The sequence below is a fragment of the Lacerta agilis genome, chromosome 17, assembly GCF_009819535.1.
Source record: "Lacerta agilis isolate rLacAgi1 chromosome 17, rLacAgi1.pri, whole genome shotgun sequence".
In the NCBI taxonomy this organism is placed as follows: Eukaryota; Metazoa; Chordata; class Lepidosauria; order Squamata; family Lacertidae; genus Lacerta; species Lacerta agilis.
The window spans coordinates 32,326,046-32,349,768 of NC_046328.1; the positions used below are offsets into that span (position 1 = coordinate 32,326,046).

The 23,723-nt window shown below is 49.0% G+C and overlaps 1 protein-coding gene across 15 annotated transcripts in view; it reads left to right on the top strand.

Moving 5' to 3' along the window:
• TPM3 (tropomyosin 3) overlaps nt 1-23,723 on the top strand; it is a 67,905-nt gene that overhangs the window by 3,087 nt on the left and 41,095 nt on the right. For 8 of the 15 annotated variants that reach the window (XM_033174175.1, XM_033174174.1, XM_033174173.1 and 5 more), the window contains exon 1: nt 14,053-14,261. In XM_033174175.1, the coding sequence (XP_033030066.1) occupies nt 14,130-14,261 (132 nt within the window). In that variant the 5' untranslated portion in view covers nt 14,053-14,129. Of the gene's footprint in view, nt 1-4,462; nt 4,589-14,052; nt 14,262-23,723 lie in introns of those variants that run through there. The other 7 variants (XM_033174166.1, XM_033174168.1, XM_033174170.1 and 4 more) reach the window with 1 other exon arrangement.

The following is a 23,723-nucleotide window of genomic DNA, read 5'->3' on the forward strand; positions in this document are numbered from 1 at the left end:
AGGTGGAGTATAAGTAAAGTGAATTTAAGTGGATTAAGTTTATGGATTAAGAGGATTGAGATCAAGATGTATATTAAGATAAGAAATCGATAAGAATAAATGAAGAAGAATTATGACGAGGTACCATTATGATGATGTATTTTTAGTAAAATGTTGAAGATATAATTGATTGTAATTATACAACTGAATTTAATTTCTTTTTTCTTTTTTAGGAGAAATGGTTATAAAATAAATTAAGGATATAAACTCGAAGGTGAAAAGGCAGGGGAAGTCAATAGTCAAGATATGGAAATAGAATTTTTTTTTTTTTCTAGAAAGATGCAATAAGAAAACTTGACATTGTTTGTATTTGTTTTATTTGTTTTGCATTTGTTTAATTGTAAGTGTGGGTGTGGGTATATGTTGTTATAGAAAAAATGTCAATAAATTTTTATAAAAAAAAAAAAGAGGATGATGGAGGGCAAAAAGAATCTTGGACCGGCTTGGCTCCTTTCTCCAGAGAGTTCCAGTTTCACATTCCTTACGGTTGACAAAGTCTTGGCAAACAAAGGAAGGAAGGGCTGGGTGGGTGGGTGCTGCTGCTGCTGCCTGCCCCGTGATCAGGATGGCTTCAGGGTGACCAAACAGCTGACAATAGGGGAGAGAAAGGGGGCATGTGAGGATGGGCATATTATATTCTGCGTTTCCAGTCAGGGTGCCCCCATCTCATACACCAGGGATCTGGGTCAGAACAGAAGAGCGTGTGGGGGGGGGGTGTCGAACCAAAGCATCCTGCACCCCCTCTCTCCTACACACCCACCAATCAGATGCCTCCAGGAAGCCCACAAGCAGGATATGAGGGCAACAGCCCCTCCAGGTGGCACGCTCTCAGAATCTAGGGTGCAAAGGTAGACTGCCACTGTACAGGTGAAACTTGAAAAATTAGAATATCATGGAAAAGTCCATTTATGTAAGCAATTGTTTTCATTAGCTACTGCAGTTTAATATATGAGATAGACTCATGACATGCAAAGCGAGAGATGTCAAGCCTTTGTTTGTTATAGTTGTGGTGATTTTGACGTTCAGCTGATGAAAACCCCAAAGTTGAGATTGTTAATTTGGGGTTCTCATCAACTGTACACCACAATCATCACAATTACAACAAATAAAGGCTTGACGTATCTCGCTTTACATATCATGAGTCTATCTCATGTATTAGTTTCACCTTTTAAGTTGAATTACTGAAAGAAATGAACCTTTCCACGATATTCTAATTTTTCGAGTTTCACCTGTAGGTGGAGGTTCTGGGTTGCATCCTAGACTACTCCAGCTCAGAGTAGAACCATTGAAGTTAATGGTTCTCTCCTCCCACTCTGCCACTGCCCTCCCTCTCTCTGCGAAACCATCTCTCTCTGACAGCTGGGATAGCTTAGTCGGTAGAGCACGAGGCTCTTAATCTCAGGGTTGTGTGGGTTCGAGCCCCGCATTGGGCAAAAGATTCCTGCATTGCAATGGGGGTTGGACTAGATGCCCCTTGGGGTGGCCTTCCAACTCTGCCATTCTATGATTCTGCTATACTTTCTCCCTGTCCCACCCCCTTTTATTCCATGTTTTCACTTCCCTGCCATCCACTTGCAACGAGACCCCTCTGGTGGCCACATCCAGAGGGCCCAAAGCTTCCCCATCTCCAATTCTGGCATTACAAGATAGACTGCCTCTGGACATGGAGGTTCTCTCTTAGCCACACACGGGTGAATCGCCACCAGTTACACATCCACAAACCGGCCTGGAAATATTCAGGTCACGCACAAACCATACGTTTAAAAGCACTCTTATAATACTTGACTAGATGTGGCTCCCCCCCCCCCCCAAGAATCCTGGGAACTATAGTTTGTTAAGGGAGCTGAGAGGGGTTAGGAGACCCTTAACAAGCTACAGTTCCCAGGATTCTTTGGAGGAAGCCATTGACCTTTAAAGCAGAATAAGAGCTCTTTCAATGCGTGCTGCATATGCGACTGGGTCATTCAAACCGGTTTGCGATGCAGCCGGCTCTGCTATCGGGCAGCCCCATCCGGAGCAAATTTCTGTTAAAATAAGGACTTGTGTTCCTACATGCCCAGGTTAGACTGAAGACAAAATGGGGGGGGGGGAGAGAAAGGGGTTTTGTCGGGAGGAGGAATGTCTAGGATGTCGGAGATTGCGTGTTGTTTTGACCTTGCCTGGAGGCAGGGCAGAAGAGATCAAGTCATGTTTCGTGTCTATTCAGGCTGGAAGAGCAAAGGGAATTTAGAGATGGGGAATCTCTCTATCTGTGCTTTGAGAAGCCTCTCACGGTATCCTTGTAAGGCAATGAGGAACTATGGCGGGACGGGGGGGGGGTAGAGAGAGAGAGAGAGAGAGAGAGAGGGAGAGGAACACCCGAACCAGTTGCATAAACTGGAAATTATTGTGTAAAGTCCCTTCCAATCTGTTTGGCCACATAACCCTCTCAAAGGAACACAGCGCTGGACATTTAAAAAGACTGTGGTGTAGTGGTTAGAGCAGGGGTAGGCAACCTGCGGCCCAATCGCCTTCTCAATCCAGCCTGCGGATGGTTTGGGAATCGGTGTGTTTTTTACATGAGTAGAAAGTGCCCTTTTATTTAAAATGCATCTCTGGGTTATTTGTGGGGCCTGCCTGGTGTTTTTACATGAGTAGAATGTGTGCTTTTTATTTAAAATGCATCTCTGGGTTATCTGTGGGGCATAGGAATTTGTTCATGGTTTTTTTTTTTCAAAATATAGTCCGCCCCCCCCCCCATGGTCTGAGGGACTGGCCCATGGCTGAAAAAGGTTGCTGACCCCTGGGTTAGAGGGTTGGACTGGGACCTGGGAGAGACCAGGGTTCAAATACCCCGCTTGGCCGTGGAGCACGCTGGGTGTGAACTCGGGCCTAGTCGCTCGCTTTCAGCCTGACCTACTTTGCAGGGTTGTTGTGATGGTTGGCCGAGGAGGAGCAGAACAACGTGTGCCACCTTGTAGGGAAAGGTGGGGTAGAAATGAGGTGAATCAACAGGTAAGTAAATAACTGGCAAGCACAGCAGCACTGCACTACAAACACACATTTACCGGTAACTCGCATGCATTCAGTTTTACGTGCTTGGAAAACAAACTGCTTTTTAATTTTAATTTTCAAAGGAGGCGGAAAGCGGGCAGGCACCCAGGGGGGGGGGGAAAGACTTTGGCAATCTCACCCGCCATTAAACTCAATTTGTTCTGACTATACGCGATTTTGGCTTTAGGCACGATTCCCAGGACGTCACTCCCGTGTGAGTTGCGGGCTTACTGTGCCTTAAACAGTCCAAGAACTGTAGTTTGTTAAGGGCGCTGAGAGTCGCTAGGGGATGCCCTCCCAGATCTACAATTCCCAGAGTTCCTTGGGAAGAGGGCTTGGTTGTTAAATTTCTCTGGGAATTGTAGCTCTGGGGTGGGAATGAATCTCCTAACAACTCTCAGCCCCCTTAACAGACATGGCTACCCCCCCCCAAGGTTCCTGGGAACTATCATTTACAGAGGGAACTCTGGGAATTGTAGCTCTCTGAGGGGCCTTCTCCTCACAACTCTCAGTACCTGTCACAGGGCTCTCCAGGGTGCTTTGGGGGGAAACCATGAGTCTGAGTCACTGACTGGTCTATCAAGCTCAGTACTGCATGCACTGACTGGCAGCCTCAGGCAAGAAGCCTTCTCAAGAAGAGTCTGAAGATGCCGACTGAACCCAGGACCCTTGCATTGGGGATATGTACACATTGCAATTTTAAAACTCAGCTAGGTCATCCCTCACCTTCCCCGGTCAATTTGGATCGAAGCTGATTTGGCAGGGAAAGCATCTAAATACAGCTTTTTCTAAGAAACGACAGGATAGATATGGGATAGGTGTGGATTCTTTGGCTTAAAATAATATGTACACACCGCTTTCCAAACAACGGGAGTGAGTGTGCTGGCTGTAAGAGTAAATGGGAGTAATAATAATAATAATAATTATTATTATTATTTATATCCCGCCCATCTGGCTGGGTTTTCCCAGCCACTCTGGGTGGCTCCCAACAGAATATTAAAAACACAATAAAACACATCCTACACCCACTTCCTCTGAATCTAGCTCAGATGTCTTCCGAAGGTTGCCAGCTGATCAGAAAATAATTGGCCTGGCCGGCTGCTGCGCCTCCGGAGGTGGCCTGATCTGCAGAGATCATAGAATCATAGAACTGTGGGGCTGGAAGGGACATCTTGCCCAACCCCTCCTCGCAATGCCAGAATCACAGCTAAATCAGCTAGCGAAGCCTCTGCTGTTGTGGCTGACATGGAAATGCGGGTAAACTTAATGCTGGGGAGAAACGAGAAACCAAACGGGACAGATTTGCCCTTCTTCCTCAGCGTTCAAGGTTCTAGGCCTCAAGGAGGACTGCGGACGCATGGTAAACGCTACCTCCCCTTTCATTTTGCAGCTGGAAGATGAATTAGCTGCCATGCAGAAGAAGCTGAAGGGGACGGAGGACGAGCTGGACAAATATTCAGAGGCTCTCAAAGATGCGCAGGAGAAGCTGGAGCTGGCAGAGAAGAAGGCGGCTGACGTAAGTTTGAGTCTGGGGTGGGGTGGGGTGGGGGTGCCCCATGCCGAATGAACTTTGTGTTCCCCCAAGCGGGGATGTTTTTTCACCCAGCACTTTCGCGGGGCCAAACCACGTGACTGGAATGGCTGTGGGTCCTGATGTGCAAAGGGCAGCCCCCTGTTTCAACAGAGGCCGAGCCACTGGGGCAAATTGGGCACTGCCCCATAAACCTCGCTCTGCCCATGGCCTGCCCCTTCCCACCTTCCCCTTTCTTACTTGCAAGGGTGAGAGGGAGGTGGTCCTGTCTGACATTTTCCTCCTCTTTCTTAGTCTCAGGGTTGCTCCTTTCAGAGCTCCACAGGGAGGAGAGAAGGATGGGGCCAAAGTTAGAATTATTGGGCTCTATCTGTCATTGCCTCTGGCGCCACCTACTGTCAGGCTCCCCAACTTCTGCCCTACCAGTCCCAATGGGCACCAACCTTCACTGATCTGTTTGAAGGTTTTAAAGCAGTGTTTTTCAACCTTTTTTGGGCAAAGGCACACTTGTTTCATGAAAAAAATCACGAGGCACACCACCATTAGAAAATGTTAAAAAAATTAACTCTGTGCCTATATTGACTATATATAAAGTAATTCTCTTGAATTTTTCAATTTTTCCCACGGCACACCAGGCAACATCTCGCGGCACACTAGTGTGCCGCGGAACAGTGGTTGAAAAACACTGTTTTAAAGAGCTGCCTCGCCCCAAATCGCGATGAACGCTAAAGGACCTTAAGAAAGGAGGGCAGGGGAGACCCTTCTCATGTCCATTATATTAGGGGGAGGAAATTGCTTTGCGAAAAATGTGTGTATTATAGGAAATCGCTCACAAAAAATGTGTACGCTAAGAGAAATGCGCATTAAAATGCTGGTTTTTCTTTTTTTAAAAAAATTGCTAACTGACGTGGAAATGTGGAGAAACGAAGGTAAGATATGCAAAATGAGAAACGGAGAGGAACCAAAATAGATAGGTTTGCCCATCTCCACCCTGGGGACAAATCGACCCGGAAGCCACACAGTGTCAGGGTGCGAAATGAGCTGGCAAGGAGATTGACCCCCCTCCCCCTCCATTTCCCGGCCTCTTGACAGGAAAGGCAGAAAGTGTGGGGAGTGGAAAGTGAGGAAGAAGGAAACACTCGGGTTCTGAAAATAACCTTATCTTTCCAAGCAAACGTTGTGGTTAGGCTCACCAAACCGCTGCTGGCTTTTGCACAACGCCAGGAGCTACCCAGAGAACCAACTGTCCTTGGCTGGGTCTTTCCCCAGCAATGTCTGTGCTTCAAAACTCAAACACCATCTAACACCGTGAACACGCTATTAGTATCATCAACAGCTGCTAGCCTGTGGTGTCCAACGAGAAGATTCAGGTGAACAAGCAGGCAGGTGTTTGCCAACAGGAAGAGAGTCTCCTTCGCTTTATTTTAGAGCAGGGGGTGGGGAATCTTATCTGTGGCCCTTCAGGCTACTCCATCTGGCCCTCGGGAAACTCCCCAGGCCATAGCACCCTCACGAGCCCAGCTCTGCAGCTTCCCTGAGTGTTTTGCCCTGGGTGGAGCGTGTCCTTGAACTCTGCCAATGCTTCTGGTTGCCTGGTTGGACAGAGGCATGCAGGTGTATATGAAGCTCTGAGTTTTGCATGGTTGAAACATATGGAGTCTGTTGCACACAAAGTCATATCCATCGATCTTTGAGGAGTCCAGCAACGTATGGAGGGCACCAGGTTGGGGATGCTGCTCTCCCATTTTCTCTTAATCTCTGTCCTAAACTAACGGGAAGGGATGTAGCTCAGCAGTAGAGCATTTGCCTTTTATTATTATTTATTTATTGAATTTAAGTACTGCCCTATACCCGGAGGTCTCAGGGCGGTTCACAGAAAAGACCACAGCATATATAATCAGAATAAAAACAACAACCCAATAGTCATGTTTTAAAATGGTATAGGATGTCAAACAGATCAACCAAAGGCCTGGTTTAAAAGGAACGTTTTTGCCTGGCGCAAAAAGGACCCTAAAGATGTATAATGAAGGCAGCAGGCGAACTTCCCTAGTGAGAGCATTCCACAGATGGGGAGCCACCACAGAGAAGGCCCCGTTCTCATGTTGCCAGGGCCTCAGAAGATGATTTCAGGGTCCAGGCAGGTTCATATGGAAAGAGGCGGTCCTTGAGGTATTGTGGTCCTAAGTTCCGTTCTCCTTGTTTCCACAACAGCCTTGCATGCAAAAGGTCTCAGGATCAATCCCTGTCATCTCCAGGGACTCTTGATTTGAAGACTGGGACAGCCAGTGCCAGTTTGTAGTCCAGGGGTTGGCAACCACAAGCCTGGGGGGCAAATGCGGCCTTCCAGGCCTCTCTATCTGGCCTTTCACTGGCCCTGTTTCACCCGGCTCCCCTGAATGTTTTTTGCCTGGCTGGGACATGTCCTTGAACTCTGATCCTGCTTTTCCACACAGAGGACAGAGAGGGGTGTGTGAATCTGTGTACAAACCAGCCTACTTGTGGCCCTTGGGAAGTTCCCCATAAGGGAATGCAGCCTTTGGGCCCTTGGGAACCAGCATGCCTGCTGTTGACAATATTGAGCTAGATGGCCTGAGTTGGCACCAGGCAGTTCCTGTAAATGGGAAGATGAACAGAGAACGTTCATCGAGAAATTCTCCTTAAAAGTGGATTATCTCGTGCGCGGGATGCGACTGGAAACTCTGAGTCACTTGCGCCTTAGGAAAGGGTTTTGCCTCAAATCTGGCCCAAGATTGACAGGCGGGAGTTTGGGATAAGTGGAAACCCGACCGGCCCTCTCCGGCTAATGGCCGGGGAAGAGCTGGGAAAGTTATGCCCCGCACTCCCTATTCCTTGCATTGTTGGTGGCAGTCTCTAGGAAAACAATGGCGTCGAGTTTCCTCCCCGAGCGAAGGTTGGCCCCATCCGTCAAGCAGCTAAGGGCTGTCAGCGCCTGGAGCAGCTGCCACTTGGCATTCGGAGGGGATTATCTGTACAGATTTATCGCCTATGGGGGGGAGGGAATTGACAGACATTTGAGCTTTGGCCACCTCCTGCCACCTATCACTTCCTTTTCTGGATCCTGCTTGGTGGAACAGAGTAAGAACCAGGGTGCTTTCCCCCCCTCCCAGCCGGAGCTCATGTCCGGTACATCTCAGATGGGTGCCATTGCCATTCTAAGAGAAGAAGGGAGAAGAAGTTAATGGTGAGCTCCGGCACCTCTTTTTCTAGAAAAATAGCACTGGGAAGAATGTAATAGGAGCCCTGCTAGAGTATGACACTGTTCAGCATCCTGTGGCCAGATTCTTTCAGGAAGCCCACGGGACTACTAATAAATGCTGCTCATCTGACTGGGTTCCCCCAGCCACTCTTGGTGGCTTCCAACAAAATATTAAAACACACACACACAAAAATCTAACATTATAAGCATCCCTAAACAGGGCTGCCTTCAGATGTCTTCTAAAAGTCAGATAGTTGCTTATCTCCTTGACATCTGATGGGAGGGCATTCCATAGGACGGGTGCCACTACTGAGAAGGCCCTCTGCCTGGTTCCCCATAACCTCACTTCTTGCAGGGAGGGAACCGCCAGAAGGCCCTCGGAGCTGGACCTCAGTGTCCGGGCTGGACAATGGGGGGTATACTGGGCTGAGGCCGTTTAGGGCTTTCAACACTTTGAGTTGCACTTGGAAACATACTGGGAGCCAATGTAGATCCTTTAGGACCGGTGTTATAAGGCCCCAGTGGCCGCTCCCAGTCACCAGTCTGACAGCCGCATTCTGGCTTAGTTTTAGTTTCCAAGTCACCTTCAAGGGTAGCATGAAGGCCAGAGCACTCCCTCGCAGTAACCTATCTTCCTAAAAACATGCAAAATTAAGAATTGGACCCAGCCCTGACACCCCAGAGAGACACCGCCAGTCAGTGGAGACAGTACTAAGCTAGATGAACCAATGGTTTGACTCAGTACAGGGTGATTTTTTGTGTTCTCTATCAGAAGTTAGGGGGTTACAGGTAGGTAGCCATGTTGGTCTGCCATAGTCAAAACAAAATCAAAAATCAAAAATTCCTTCCAGTAGCACCTTAGAGACCAACTAAGTTTGTTCTTGGTATGAGCTTTCGTGTGCATGCACACTTCTTCAGATACCAAAGATGGACTTCCATTTCATGCGGCTCAATGTGGTGCCTTCCATAGTTCCAGTTACAGGTAGGTAGCCGTGTTGGTCTGCCATAGTCAAAACAAAATATAAAATATAAAATTCCTTCCAGTAGCACCATAGAGACCAACTAAGTTTGTTCTTGGTATGAGCTTTCGTGTGCATGCACACTTCTTCAGATACAGGCACACGAAGTTAGGGAGTGGAGGGATGGCCCTTTCTCCAAATTAAATTCGGACACATCTAAACATAGAAGAGCCTGGCTGGTGAATCAAGCCAATGGCCCATCTAGTCTTGCATCCCGTTCTCACCGCGGCCAACCAGATGCCCCAATGAGAAGCCCAAAAGCAGGATCTGAGCACAAGAGCAACTCTCCGATCCCCCGGAGTTCCCCGCAACTGGTATTTTGCCTCCGACTTTGGAGGCAGAACATAGCCATCAGGCTTTGTAGCCACTGATAGCCTCACTATTCTCCATGGATTTGTCTCATCCTTGTTGAAAGCCATCCAAGTTGGGGGCCGCCAGTGGATGGGGGCTTGAGAAAGTGTATGCCACAGCACTGGGCAAATTTTAGGGGGTAGTTTGTGCCTCGGGGCTGCATCTCTTCATGGGTGACCTTCTACTGGCCCAAGGTCACCCAGCGAGTTTCATGACTGAGCAGGGATTTAAATCCTGGTCTCTCCAGGGCCTAGTCTAACACTCAAACCGCTACTGCCCACTGGCTCATCCCTGACGCAATAGCAGTGCACCTGTAGTGGATTTATTCTGGATCGCAGACCCTCCAAGTGGATCTATTTTCCAGGGACACAGAGGTGTACGAAGCCGCTTGGGCACCCGGAGCAGCAAACACGACGTGCACCCAGGGGTGGGGCGTCGCTACGTACGACGCATGCATTGTACGTAGCGACGCTGCGCATTGTCACCCCCGGAGACGTGGCGCCGTGAGTGCACCGCCTCCCTGCTCCCCCCTTGGTACGCCCCTGCAGGGACAGTCCTAGATTTACTGTCCCAGTTTTTTATTTGGTCCCAGAATGTCCCGCCTTTCCTTAGGATGTCCCAATTTTCATTGCAGAAATGTTGGAAGGTATGGAGTTATGCAACCCCTGAGCCTTTAGAAAACATCTGAAGGCTTTATAGGGAATTTTTTTTAATGTTTAAAATATTTTTATGTATGTTGGAAGCCGCCCAGAGTGGCTGGGGCAACCCATTCAAATCGGCAGAGTATAAATGACAAAAGTATTATTATCATTATCATTGTGGAATAGGATATCCCTATTTCCATCGGAGAAATGTTGGAGGGTATGGAATCATCTCCACATCGTTCTGCTTTATTAGCTGTTCTGAGATGCTTCCACATTATCGGGGTGGGGGGACTCTTTTGCTGTAGCCAGAATATTTGTGGTACAAAACTTTAGAGGATTTAGCAGGATGCTGTGGGACATGCGCCCATCAAAAACAAAGCAGTGTGTCCGCCCCAAAACTCTTGCAGGGGATGAATAGTTTTGAAAGCGGGATCACACATGACTGCTCCGATAGCATCATGAGCACAAATACTCATGAATGCACAATGAACAGGGCATGGAGGTGTCTCGGATCGTCGATCCCCCCCTCTGCCTTGATTCGGCTAGTTCCTGCCTCCCCACATGTGCCCAGCAGAGGGGGCCAGAGAACACATCCCTTTCTCCAGTTATTGAAGAATAGGTCCTTCAATCCCATTAAGCAGCCCAGGAATTTAAATGTGGAGTGTTTGGGGTGGTGGGGTTTTGTTCTCTGAGATCTGCTGTGCAGTACTGGCTAGCTGTCAACACATGGGAGGAAGGCCCAAGAAGAAACATTAGCTGCGAGTTTCTTGAGTGGCCTAACCACTTAGATGCCCCACAGGGGAGCTCCAGGAGGGTGAGAGTAACCTCAGAAGCCGGGCCTTGGTGCCAAGGAATGCTCAGCACTCCTTGGGTGCTAATTGCAAAGTCAGGATCGGTATGCTGACCCCGCTGGAAGGAGGAAGGAGGAAGGAGGAGGGACGGGTGCCAAAAAGGCTTTGCGGGAGGGATTCACAAGTCTTCCTCCGACTGACTCCAGATGGCTGCTCATCCCCCAGGCTGATTTACAGCTGAAGGGCTAAATTGAGACGCTGGGGGGGGGGAGAGGCAGATACCTGAAGGAAGGAATGCTATGTGCCCCCCCCCACTTATACCCCTGAAGGCTTTGTTAGCTATGAGCCGACCTTTTAGAAAATGAAATAAAATCAAAATTCTGCATCACTAACGCATGCTCAGCAACAGTAGTTGAATTCTGCACCCTGGGTATGTTATGCAAATGTGATTTGCACAATTTAATCTATTTTGCATAACTTACTCTGATTTTTTTCAAAGCTACTATTGCATAATTACCCCCCCCCCCCCCCGTTTTCTGGTATAGTGGAGAAGTTGCAAGGAGCTATATGAAGCACTGCCCTCTGACATCTGGGAATCTTCAGGTTCAAACCCACCATTTCCCCAAGCAGATCTTCACAGAACAATAAGGACTAGTAACTTTTTATTTAAAAAAAATTCCAAGGAAGGTCAATCTTGCTCCTTCATTGTCAGAGGCAGGGTGCCTCTGGATACCAGGTGGTGGAAACAGAAGGAGGGTATTATTTGTAGTTTCCGAGTCACCTTCAAAGGTAGCCCCATGTAGAGCACATTGCAGTAGTCCAAGCGGGACATAACCAGAGCATGTACCACTCTGGTGAGGCAGCACGCAAACAGGCAGGGTCTCAACCGGTGTACCAGATGGAGCGGGTAGACAGCTGCCCTGGACTCAGAAATGACCTGCGCCTCCAAAAGTACTCCCAGGCTGCACATTTGGTCATTTAGGGGCAGTGTTAACCCATTCAGGACCAGGGAATACCCCCCCACTTGTCTCTCCCCTGTGCCCTGGAAACAGTGTTTCTGTCTTGTCGGGATTCAACCTCAATCTGTTAGATGGTCCCAGTGGCTTGACTATTCCATCTAGCACTTTGTGTGCTCCTATTTAAATCAGCCTTTTTATTGGAATGATAAGGACTAGAATCTTGCTTTATTTATAGAGGGAAAGACCATAATTCAGTGGGATGTCAAAACCCCCAGGTTCAATCTCTAGCATCTCATGGTAGGGGTGGGGAAGACTCCTGTGTGAAATCGCAGAAAACTGCTGCTAGGCATTATAATGAGTGTAACATAGCTTCCTATGTTGCTTCAGTGGCTGCTAGCTCTGATGGTAATAATACTTCTGACTGTCAGTTGCTAGAAACCACAGGAGGGGACAGGGCTTCTGTGCATGGGTCTTGCTCGAGGGTTACCCACTGAGACCATCTGGATGGACACTGTGAGAACAGGACGATGGACTACGTGGAACATTGGCCCAATCCAGTAGGTTCTTCTTATGGTTCCAAGGGTTCCAAGGTTCTAAGGGTGGAGGCCTAGACAGACGTTTGGTCTGATTCAATAGAACTTTTTACCTTATCAGGTTCTTATTCACAATTCCATTCCCATCCTCAAGATACTGAATCTGGATTTTGAAATGGGAGTGTCACCCAGCCGTTGTTTGAGTTATTTCATGTTTCATTTCAGTCTTGTGCATGGAGACGGCAGTGGGATCAAGCCTGCGCCGTTCCTGTTTGCTGAAACGAAAACTCTCCTTATTAGTTCTCAGTCAGGAAAGGCCTGCAGAGTTTGATAAGGGCGCTTCTACACAACTATTTCTGACTAGCAGGGCGGACAGCGTGCTCTAAAACCGGCTGCATCGCCTTGTTCCAAGGGAAACCGCATACAAATTAGAGCTGGATGTTCCCGCAGTGCCTTGACGCACCAGGCAAATGCCACTTGGTCAAATATGTGTAACCCACAGCCATAACTGGCAGCAAAGTCATCTGGAAACTAGAGTCTCAGATCTTCCATTGATCAGGGAAAGGGGGAGCAGGCTTGTAAGAGGGTGATGTGTGTGTGTGCATGCGTGCGTGAGTGAGAGAGAAGAAAGACCTCACTGGAATGGAATGTTTCCCAGCCTTGCTTCATCTCCCAGTAAAAACCCCAGATGCTGTTTTGCAAAGGTTGAGTTTGGATCTCTGGTGCCCATATATGTACCTAGTTGTCCTTGCAGTCTTCAGGCCTAGGCTCCTAACTCTCTCTCTTTCTCTCCCCCCTCCCTGTCCTCTTTTATGGTATAGCAGATCTGCCAACATGCAGGAGTGGATGGGAAAGGTCAGAGGAATTAGTAAGGCCAAAAAGCTTTTTTTAAAATAAAAAAAAAACTGTGTTTGTGATGGTTAGCACATCATGCTTTGGGAGAATGGTTGGGCTGAAGCCTGTTAGGGATGGGGAAGAAATGCAATTCGGTTTGCGTTTAAACACCGTAACTCGTGGGTGTCCAATGAAGCTAAATGCTGGGAGATTCGGGACAGATAAAAGGAAGAGGCTTCTTCAAATGACACTGGGATTTGCTTTCGCAGGAGGCAGTGATGGCTACCAACTTGGATGGCTTGGACAAATCCATGCCGGTGGCTACTAGCCACAATGGCTCTGCCCTGCCTCCATGGTCGCTGCAAACTGCCGCAGGGGAGTATGCTTTGGTGCTTGTGGGTTTCCAATCTGAGAACAGGATGCAGGACTCGATGGGCACTTGGCGGGATCCAGCAGGCCCTTCTTATGTTCTTAGGCTTTCCAGGCTGGTGCAGCTTGTGGATGGTAATCATAGGAATGCTTTGAGGTCTATGACACGGCTGGGGGATCCTGTGGGGCCGCCCAGGTGGGCTTCCGACTTGCTCCGGTCCCCGTTTTTCCTTGGAAGCAAAACCCCACAGATTTCAGCGACAAGCCTCCATAAGGGCAGCATCTGGGTTGGACCGCCGGCCTGATACGGCAGCTAGACACTTCTGAGGTGCATCTGCAGGGTGCAGGCTTCACTGGCAGGCGAGCCCCATTGCTTTTCAACAGGTCTGCAAATGGGGCTGGGAGGGTTCTGTTGCCTCCCATCCTCCCTTGCAAAGGGGCCAGCCCCACTGGAGGAGCTCCCACTGCTTTCCCTTTGTGGTGGGGCTGGCGATGGGTGTGGCGGAGCGAAAGGAGAAGGATGCTGAGGTTTCTTTCTCTCTCTCTTTTTTGCCGGCTCCGGCTCGGCGGCCTGCTCCCGTTGCCATAGCAACCCTGCAGCTGGAGCTAGAGCCGGGCAGGGAGGCGGCCGCGGCGGCCCCGCCTTCATCCGGGGCCATCCGCTGGCGCGTGACGTCACCGTGAAGGCGGGGGGGGCGCCGCCTCCCGGGTATTTCAGGGCGGGGCGCGGGGGCTGTCGGGAGCGGCGGCGCGGACGGAGTGGAGAGCAGGGGCGGGCCGGGGAAGGAGAAGCAAGGCAGTCTGTGGCCATGGCCGGGGCGACCACCATCGAGGCGGTGAAGCGCAAGATCCAGGTGCTGCAGCAGCACGCCGACGAGGCCGACGAGCGAGCCGAGAGGCTGCAGAGGGAGGCGGAGGCCGAGCGCCGCGCCCGGGAGCAGGTAGGACGAGGGGGCGCTCCGTGGGGAGGACGGGCTGGCCGGTTCCAGGGAGGGCGAGCTCCCTCCGCCGCGGTGGCGCAGCAGCTGCTACCCAGAACCCTCTGCGCTTGGCCACTCTCCCAGAATCCTCTGCGCTTGGCCAAAGTGGCTCTCGACAAAAGCCTTTCCCTGTTCAGGCCACCAGCAGGATTAATTAGGAGGCCCGCCTCGGCCCAACGCCCCCTGAGTTCTGCTCAGAGAGGACCCCACTGAAATTTAGCCAATGCCCTTCTCCATCATTGGTTCTGGTTCGAGTAAGGCATCGGGCATGGGCTCCAGGTTTCGCCACGGTGGTGCCGCTGGAGACCCTGTAAGGGTTGGGCTTGAGTACCAATTGTCCGCCGGGCCTCGTCCTTTGGGGGGTAGGCTGCTCCTGCACATGGGTGCTCTGTTTGGGGAAACATCGGAAGCTGCCTCCTACTGAGCCATTGGTCCATCTAGCTCAGTGTTGTACACACTGAAGGGCGGCAGATTTCAGGCAGGGAGTCTTTCGTGACCTTACCTGGAGGTGCCTGTTGGGGATTGAACCTGGGACATTCTGCACGCAAGGCGGACGCTCTGCCACTGAGCCACGGCTCTGCCCGTAAGAAGATCTGTTCTGGATTTAACTCTGCATCCTTCCCGCCCACCCATCTTGCCTCTGCAGCTCTTCATCAGATGATTTGCAGGAAGCTCCCAAGCCCTCTCTTACATGTGAACCCCCAAAAGCCTTATGAACAAGCCTACCGCGTCTCATCCTGGAGATGGCTAGTGGCTATTGCTAGCCTTATTCTCCATGAACTCATCTATTTCTGTTTTCAAGTTGGTGGCCGAAGCTGCATCTTGTGGCAGCAAATTTCCTACTGAGCGAAGGAACTCCTTCATCTGGCCTGTCCTGAATCTCCAGCTTCATTGACTGATACTCCCTCCCCAGATTCTAGGATTAGTTCTCTTCCCTATCCATTTTCTCTGCACCATGTATGTAATCTTATGCACCTCTGTCATACACCCCTCCTTACTTGCCTGTAAAAGCCCCAGATGTTTTAGTCTTTCCTCACATAGGGAAGTAGCTCAGTGGTCTTGCCAGGAAACTAAAATGGAGCCATCACACGTATGAAAGCCTGAGAAGAGCTTTTGTTGGGCCACTCCAGAGAGACCTCACCATCCAGCTGTTGCCCTTGCAGGATGCCTCTGGGGAGCCCTTAAGTGAGGGGTTAATGAAGGCAAGAGTTCCTTTCCTGGTTTTTTTTAATCCCCTAGTGACTGGTGTTTTTAAAAAATTCTTTGTGGTATTCTGCCTTGAAACGTGGGAGACTTAACCATTTAATTTAACCATTGCTGCTGTGAGCTGTGCAGCATAAGAGTCCCACTGGATTGGGTAGAAAGTCTAGCATCCAAACAGTGGTCTGGTCCCTTGTCTTCTTCCCCCTGCTCTTCCCTCTTGGTCTCTAATTAGCTGCTTCTAGAAGCCCCTTACCAAGGAGGAAGGTGTTGCATGTTTGCTGCTCCCTGAACACTAGGCAGCCTGTGACTATCAGAACATACAGCCTGCTGGATCCGGCCAGGGGCCCATCTGCCCCAGTATCTTGTCTTCTCAGTGGTCAACCAGATGCCTGTGGGATCCCCGCAAACAGACCCTGAGCACAAGAGCCAGTCTTCCCCTCCTGTGGTTTCCAGCAAGTGGTTTTCAGAAGCATTATTGCCTTCCAAGTGTACAGGCAGAGCATAGCCATTGTGTTTAGTAGCCATCAACAGCCCTGTCCTCTGCAAATGTGCCTAATCCTCTTTTAAAGCAGTCTAGGTTGGTGGCCATCACTCCTCCTGTGGGAGCGGGTTCCAAAGTTTTAACTATGAACTGCCATGGTGGTTACATTCTTGGCCATCGTGGTTCTCAAGAACATAAGGACTGTTGTGTCTGATCTGAGCACAATCCAGCTGGAAAGGTCACAAATGGTGAAGGTGATGGCAACCGCCTCCCCAAACATTGCTCATTTCCAGCCTTTTGGTGTTCAAAAATAAATTGCTTTTGAGCTTGGAGGTTCTGTATGGAGCTGTCCTGCCTCTTTCTTCCAGAAGAACCCTACTGGGTTAGGCCGAGGCTCCATCTTGTCCAGCGTCTTGTTTCCTGTGATGGACCCTCCAGACAATCCAGAGAAGGCCACTGCCTTCCTTTTGCTTTGTTCCTGGTGCCTGATATTCAAGGGTAGACTGCTTCTGCACCTGGAGGTTCTGTTTTGCTGTAGGGCAACTCTTTCCTGTTTTCCTCCCTGTTGCTCTGATGTATACTGCGAAGGTATACTAGGAAGCCCTGAAGCAGGGCGTGGCAACAACAGCCCCCTCTCATTCTCCCAAGCAGGGACAACGAGCACTCTTTCATTAAGGCACATCCTCCTCGAAGGTGGCTAATAATTCCTCCACCTTCTCCTTAAAAAGCCTGCGATATTACATCTTGTTGTGAATCCCGTGCCTTTTAATTATATCGTGTGTGAAGATCAGAGGCTGCAAAATGCCTCAGTTTGTGGGGAGGGGTTGGGTGCTCTCGGCCAGATGGACAAAGCAGCTCCAGGAGAGAATTGTGGGTGAATCGAGGCCAATGTTGCCCAGCATCAAAACTTGCTGGGCATAAGGGAGGCCCACAACTTGGCAACAGAGCTCTTGCTTTGCTCTTGCTCCATGGTACCTGGATGCCAGTTTCTGGAAACCACAAGAGTGGGGAGGGCTCTCATGCTCGTGTCTTGGCTGCAGGTTTCCCCACAGGCATCTAGGTGGCCTCTGCGAGAACAGGATGCTGGACTGAATGGGGCTTTGGCCCTGATCCAGGAGGCGCTTATGAGGTTGGAATCCTGGCTTTTCCAGTTGAAAAGCGCTAGGTAGCAGAGGCTGGGGAAGACTTTGAGTGCAGGAAACCCCAGAGCTATATAAGGCAAGAGACTTTGAAACAAGAGCTTAAAGTCACCCATCCTTTCTTATTCTGGGAGCCTTGAATAGGCAGTAGATTATGGATGAGGAACCTCTGGCCTCTCCTCCTGATGCTCCGGTGCCACACCCCTGTCCACTCTGATCTGTTGACCCTGGCTGCTTTTACCCTGCTAAAAATGTGTCCTTAAATGGTGATAGTTTTTATTGGTTTGGTTGGAAAGAGATATATAGATGTGTGTCTAGGAATCTCTGAATTTTGTGTGCAAAGCTGCCCATTTTGACCCGTTGCCCTGGCCACTACTGGGGTGTGGTCCGTGAAAGATTGCCCATGTGGGAATGTGGCCCTTGTGCTCAGAAATGCACCCCCCCAATAGGAACCAGAAGAGGCCGCAAGTCCTGTCCTTAGTGGGGCATATGTTTGGTGGGGAATAGTGTGTGGTGCAAAGCAGGAAGGAATTCTGGGTAGATACTCGGGTGTGTCTGTTTTTTCCATAGTGTGTGTGTGTGTGAGAAAGAGAGAGAGAGAGAAAGAGAGCTTTCTCTTCAAGTGCCTAAATGCATTACTCAAGGTAGTTATTAATAAGAAAGATCAATAATAGAATACAAGAAAGTTCACCCCCCCCCCAAAAAACCCCCAATTATAATCCGAGGGCTGTAGACCTATTGGAAAGAATGAGCTCTAGGTAGCCATGTTCATTCACTTGAATGGGTCTTCTCTTAGTAGGGTTGTCATGGAATATAATCCATGGACACATGGGTCAGATAAAAGGCCTCCCATCTTTTTCTTCTTTAAACACCTCTTCCTGTTTATGCAGACATTTGATTTTAAGTCGGGTTTTTTTTTATCAAGCAACCCACACTACCCATAAATGGATATGAAAATACAGAATGGAAAGAGACAAGCCGTTGCTTAGAGGCTTACACAGCAATGCCGAGGGATAGTCTTTGTTAAGTTCTGTATCAATATTTGCTTTCCTTCCCCATTCCTGAGTTTGCCTGCAGGGCAGAACATCAGTGGCCAGTTTGGGGGCGGGGAGGCAGGGGGTTGCAGGGGAAAATATTAGGGCTCGCCTAGGGCAGGGCTTCCTGATGGCACGATGTGGGAGGGTGGGCTGTAATCCTTCAGGGCTGCTCCCCTTTTGCGCTTCAGCTTTGTGAGTATTGGATGAAGGGTCTTTTAGGCCAAGGGGTCTCTCCACCACAGATCTCCCTTGAAAGGCGTTTCCCGGAAAGCCTCCTCCAAGAGGGATCTCCTGGACGCAGCGGGGTGGCCCCTCTGCTTCCTGCTCAGGAAATGAGGCAGCTTAGGCTGGTGGAGGGGGGGAGAGGCTGGCTTCACCCACCCTGCTAGAAGGAACTGTGATAGCTGGTAACAGCTGGGCAGTGCTCTGGATCTTGCAGAGATAGCTTATCCAGACCTGCCCCCCCCACCTCTGACATAGATTGATCCAGTCGTAGAACTCCCCCATGGTGCGTAGTTCAGCCCTTCACCCGGCCTGGCACCCCTCCAGACATTGTGGACTCCAACTCCCAGCAGCCCCAGCAGCGGCCATTATGGGCAGTGATGGCCAGAGCTGTGGCTGATTCTTTTCTTCACTTTGCTTTCACGCAAACCCTGCTAGGTTCAGTAGATGCAGCCTGCTGCCCCTCCAGATGTTTTGGACTTTGCCCTGGTCAGCATGGCTGTGCTGGCTGGGGCTGATGGGACTTGTAGTCCAAAACATGTCAAGGGGCGTCAGGTTGGTGAAAGCTGCCATAATAGGTGGCTGAAGAACCTGGTTGCTTTTCTGGAGTGGGGCGCTTTTAGAACACAATATCAAGGCTGACCAACTTTGTGTCCCTTGAATCCAAAAGCAAGGGGTCACTTTCCCCTGGCAATCTCTGCTTTGCCTCCGTGATGATGGATGGAGGCTGCAATGGGTGAGTATTCTCTAGGGCAGGCATGTCCAACAGGTAGATCGTGATCTACCGGTAGATCACTGGATGTCTGTGGTAGATCACTGGCTCTCCCAAAGCAGCTCAACAAGTTTGTCTCCCCTAAGAAAAGCTCAACATTTTTGCCCTGAACCCCTTAAAAACTGGGCTTTCCTCCTCCCAAAAAATACCTCAACAACTTTGACCTGAACCCCCCAGAACAGGGGGTAGATCACTGCCAGTTTTTAACTCTGTGAGTAGATCGCAGTCTCTTGCGAGTTGGCCACCCCTGCTCTAGGGGGTCCCTCCAGACTTGGGTGTTTGTGTATTGTGCAACTCGTCGATGCTGCAGTAGTGGTGGATTTACACCGAACCTTCCCAGACATCATTCTGCTGTACAGTGGTACCTCGGGTTAAGAACTTAATTCGTTCTGGAGGTCTGTTCTTAACCTGAAACTGTTCTTTACCTGAAGCATCACTTTAGCTAATGGAACCTCCTGCTGCCGCTGCGCTGCTGGAGGACGATTTCTGTTCTTATCCTGAAGCAAAGTTCTTAACCTGAAGAGTTATTTCTGGGTTAGCGGAGTCTGTAACCTGAAGCGTCTGTAACCTGAAGCGTATGTAACCTGAGGTACTACTGTATTGGTAGCCCTGCAATGTTTCCCCAGTGTTGCCATGTTCTTGTCATCTGGAGGGATGCAAGAAAAGTGGGAATCTTCCCCCCCCCCAAAAAAAGTAATGGAATTGAAGAGTTGGAAGGGGTGTCTAGTCCAACGCCCCGCAATCCCTGGAGCAGTTGGAATTTGGAGTTGAATGAATCACCCAATTCCCTGCAATGCAGGAATCTTTAGCCCAACCCATGAGCCATACCAACAGAGCTATCCCAGTCTCAGCTGTGGCATGAAAAGTTAAAGGGTTTCAGCAGGAAGCCATGGGACGGGTCCCAATCGGAAATGAAGCAGTGTGTCTGCCCCTGAATTTTTGCGCATGCAAAAACAGTACTGAAAGGCCCCTAGATATTTCATTTGGCACAGAGGGGCTGCAAACCCAGCCCCAACTTGACCTCTCTTGAGGAGCGAATGAAGGCTCTGTGGGAGCTTCTGGTGACCCTTCCTTCCCTCTCCCCCTTTTCCCTGAGAATGTAGATCACCCAAAGACGCAGATATTGGATGGTCGGGGTGAACCAGATATACATCGTTGGGTGATCTGTGAAGTTTTGCACCACAGGCCTGGGAGCCTTGGTTTTGCTCTGGTCCACAGCTGGCTTCTTTTGTTGGCTGATAGGGCCGCAAATGGCTGTGCTAGCTGGTACCAAGGCCTGCCTTGTCTCTTTGTCAGGGTTGCTGTTCAGGAAACCAGACACTGCTCACAGCTGGTTTCTAACACCAGATTATCTTCAAGGGTGCTTAGGTAGTGGATCTTAAGTGCATCTGTCTTGCAGCACGAGACTCTCCTTAATTGCCTGCCCATCCCCTTTATCGCAGGCAATAATTTTTCTTCATTCTGGCCGCTTCCCCGTTGAATTTATGCGTGCTTGCTTGCATGCCCACTTCCCTTTTTTTTATAAGCTCAGATAAGTGCAAATGTATTTTGCAGAACCCAGTTTCCGCTTGCCTGGGAGCAATAAGGAAACAGATAGGGAACTGAATCTTTATCCCTCTACTGTACTGTAAAAAACAAAACAAAACCCCTTCTGAGGCATTGCTGGTCTGGCTTCAAAACATTGAGGGCAAGGAGCCTTGAGTTTAAAAAGTACAAATTTTGGTAGCTGGGGAGGTGATGGAATTCTGTCAGTGTATGCTTAGTGTGAAGAAATCTCTCTCAAGCCGACACTTGTGACAAGAGGATGACCTCTGTTTTGAAAATGCCGAAAGTCTGGCAAGGTCGGACATTTGTTGGCATGGGAGATAAGGCGATCTGATAAGCGCTGCTATTAAAATGAACAGGCCCAAGTTAGTCACGTCCATCAATTTCAATGGATCTGCTTGGGAGTGTAATGGTGGATATGCAACCATGTATATACTGTATATTCTGGCGTATAAGGCTACTTTTTAATCCAGGAAAATCTTATCAAAAGTCGGGGGCCGTCTTACACGCCGGGTGGAGAATCTGTGGTCAAGTATATCTCAAACACTATATTTTAACTGGAAAAGTTGGGGGTCGTCTTATACGCCCAGTCATCTTATACGCCGGAAAATACGGTAATAAAATCAACTTTAGTGGCTGTAGCTATAGAAGGATATGCAGATGTTTCTAAACAGCTGGAGCTTAGTAACTCAAGATGCCAAAAAAGAGTTTAGGATCTCTGAAAGGAATTGGCTGCATTTCTGTTGCCAGGAGGTGGCTCCTTCAGAGAATGCTTCGGTTGTATTTTTAATATTTTAATATCCATAATGCACTTCCTTCTATCAGACCAGAATGACCAGATAACAGCTACATAGCTGGGGCAATTAGAATAAGGGCCACTAACTGAGTGATAATTCAGGATTCTAATACGTGCTTTTTATCAAATTTTCTTTTCTGGATGCACTGTAACGTTTTATTGTTGCTATGGCCTTCGGCTAATCCGAATAAAGTTTATTGACTTACTATCCCTAAATTGGGTGACACAAATGCTTTTAAAATTAGAATTGATAAAAGAATCAATTTCTGATTTGTAAATCTCCAGATGGTATTAACATCTCAGCCCCTTTTCGTAGATAACTGTGTAGTGTATATTGACGTGCAAATAAAAATCAGTTTCGTTGGGTTTTTTTTTTTTTTTTAAAGGCTATCAATAGCTACTAGTCAGGATGAATGTTTGCTGCTTCCAGGATTAAAGGCAGCATGACTCCAAATACCAGTTGCTGGGAAACGAAGGCTGCGGGGGGGGGGGGGTTATTGCCTTTATATCCTGCTTTGTGGACTTCCTGAATAAATCAGGCCGCTCTGGGGGAGCCAGGATGCTGGAAAAGATGGGCTTCCTGCCTCAATCCGAAGGGCCCCTTCCTATGTACTTCACATTCTTATGCCCCTTGGAACAGAAAGAAGGTAGCAGAAGGTTCTTAGGCTTGGCCCATTTTTTCTAAGGTAATAGAATATGGTCCCATCTGCACTGTACATTTAATTTATTTTGTAAAATCTATATATACCACTTGATTGTAAGAAAAACAAACCCTTAAAGCTTTGCATTTAAAGCAGGATGGTGCCACTTTGAGCAGTCACGGCTTTCCCCAAAGAATGCTGGGAGTTTTGTAGTTTAAGGATGCTGAGAGTTGCTAGGAAAGGCTCCTTAATTCCCTCCCAGAGCTGCAATTCCCAGAGTGGTTTAATGGCCAAACCCTCTTCCCAGGGACTATGGGAAATGTAGTTCTGTGACGTGAGCGGGGTGGTGGTGGTGGTGTCCCCTAACAACTCTCGGCACACTTAAACTACGGTTCCTAGGATTTTTTTGGGGGAAGCCACGGCCGATTTAAAGCAGCATCACGCCACTTTAACGGACGGGGCAGATGGAGCCTACGTCAGCAAGCTCAGTAAACATCTCGAATCTTGCGTTGGCACCTTGGACAAAATCCTGGGAATATGGACGAGTAGCCACTTTTGAAATAAAAACTGGGCTGTTAGGCGGAGACTCCAGTTGACTTTCAGAAGCCCTTTGCTTCTCCAGGCGCCTTTCTGAGTTTCGTATGAAAACTCTTCCAAGTGCCCATAGGGACTAGAAACCTTAAAAAAAAATGTTTAAATAGAGGCTGAGCTCATTTGGCATATTCTGCCTCTCTGTATATTTTTAGTGTTTCTGGGTGTGGGGTTGGTGCCTGCTGGAAACCAAATACATGGCAAATGGATGCTGGTGCTTGACTTTACCTTAAAAACTGCTATGGTAGGGTTGTTGTTGTTTTGGAATTGCAAGTGCCCATTCCAGTTTGGAACAGGACTCTCAGGCTTCAAGCTCCTGCTTCAGTTGCTGTAACTGTAGCTTGGTGTCGGCTGGGGGTTATAGGACTTGCAGTGCATAACATCTAATTTTTTGGGTGGGGGGTGGGGGTGGTAGCTAGCTGGCCAAGGCTGAGCTTCAGCTCTAAGATCTCCATGTCACCATCTGCTTCTGTCCATGCGATGCCTCGTTAATCAACTCTTGATCCTTGGCTTGCTGGCTAATTCATTGCAAGGATTGCTGAGCTAACTGGTCTGGATTAACATCCGAGGCTTTAATACCCTTAAGAAAAAATCCCCCCTATAATTTTTTTTTACTTCCAAGTTCTTAACTCGCTGAAGCTGGCACAGAGGCCTTCCTGTTCTCAAGTTGACTTCCCTCTTAGCGGATAAAAGTGTGAAATCCCCCTCCCTCCAAAAGGTAGTTTTTAAACCACTTGGCACCCCCCCAAAAAGCTAGGTAGTAAATGCATATAATCCGTCTCTTTTTCTCTTCCCCCACCTCCCGCTGGCTTCCTGGTCTGGGATGAGTTGCCTTGCTGGAAAAGTAACTTGTCAGCAGGTCTGTAGCCAAGAGTGAAGATTTATAGCATCTGAACAAGGGAGACAGCTAGTCTGGGGAAGGAGGCAGCTATCTGGCCATTTGGACACCCCCCCTCCTCCCAACAGCCTTCCTTTCAGGCTCGCTGAGAGCAGCCC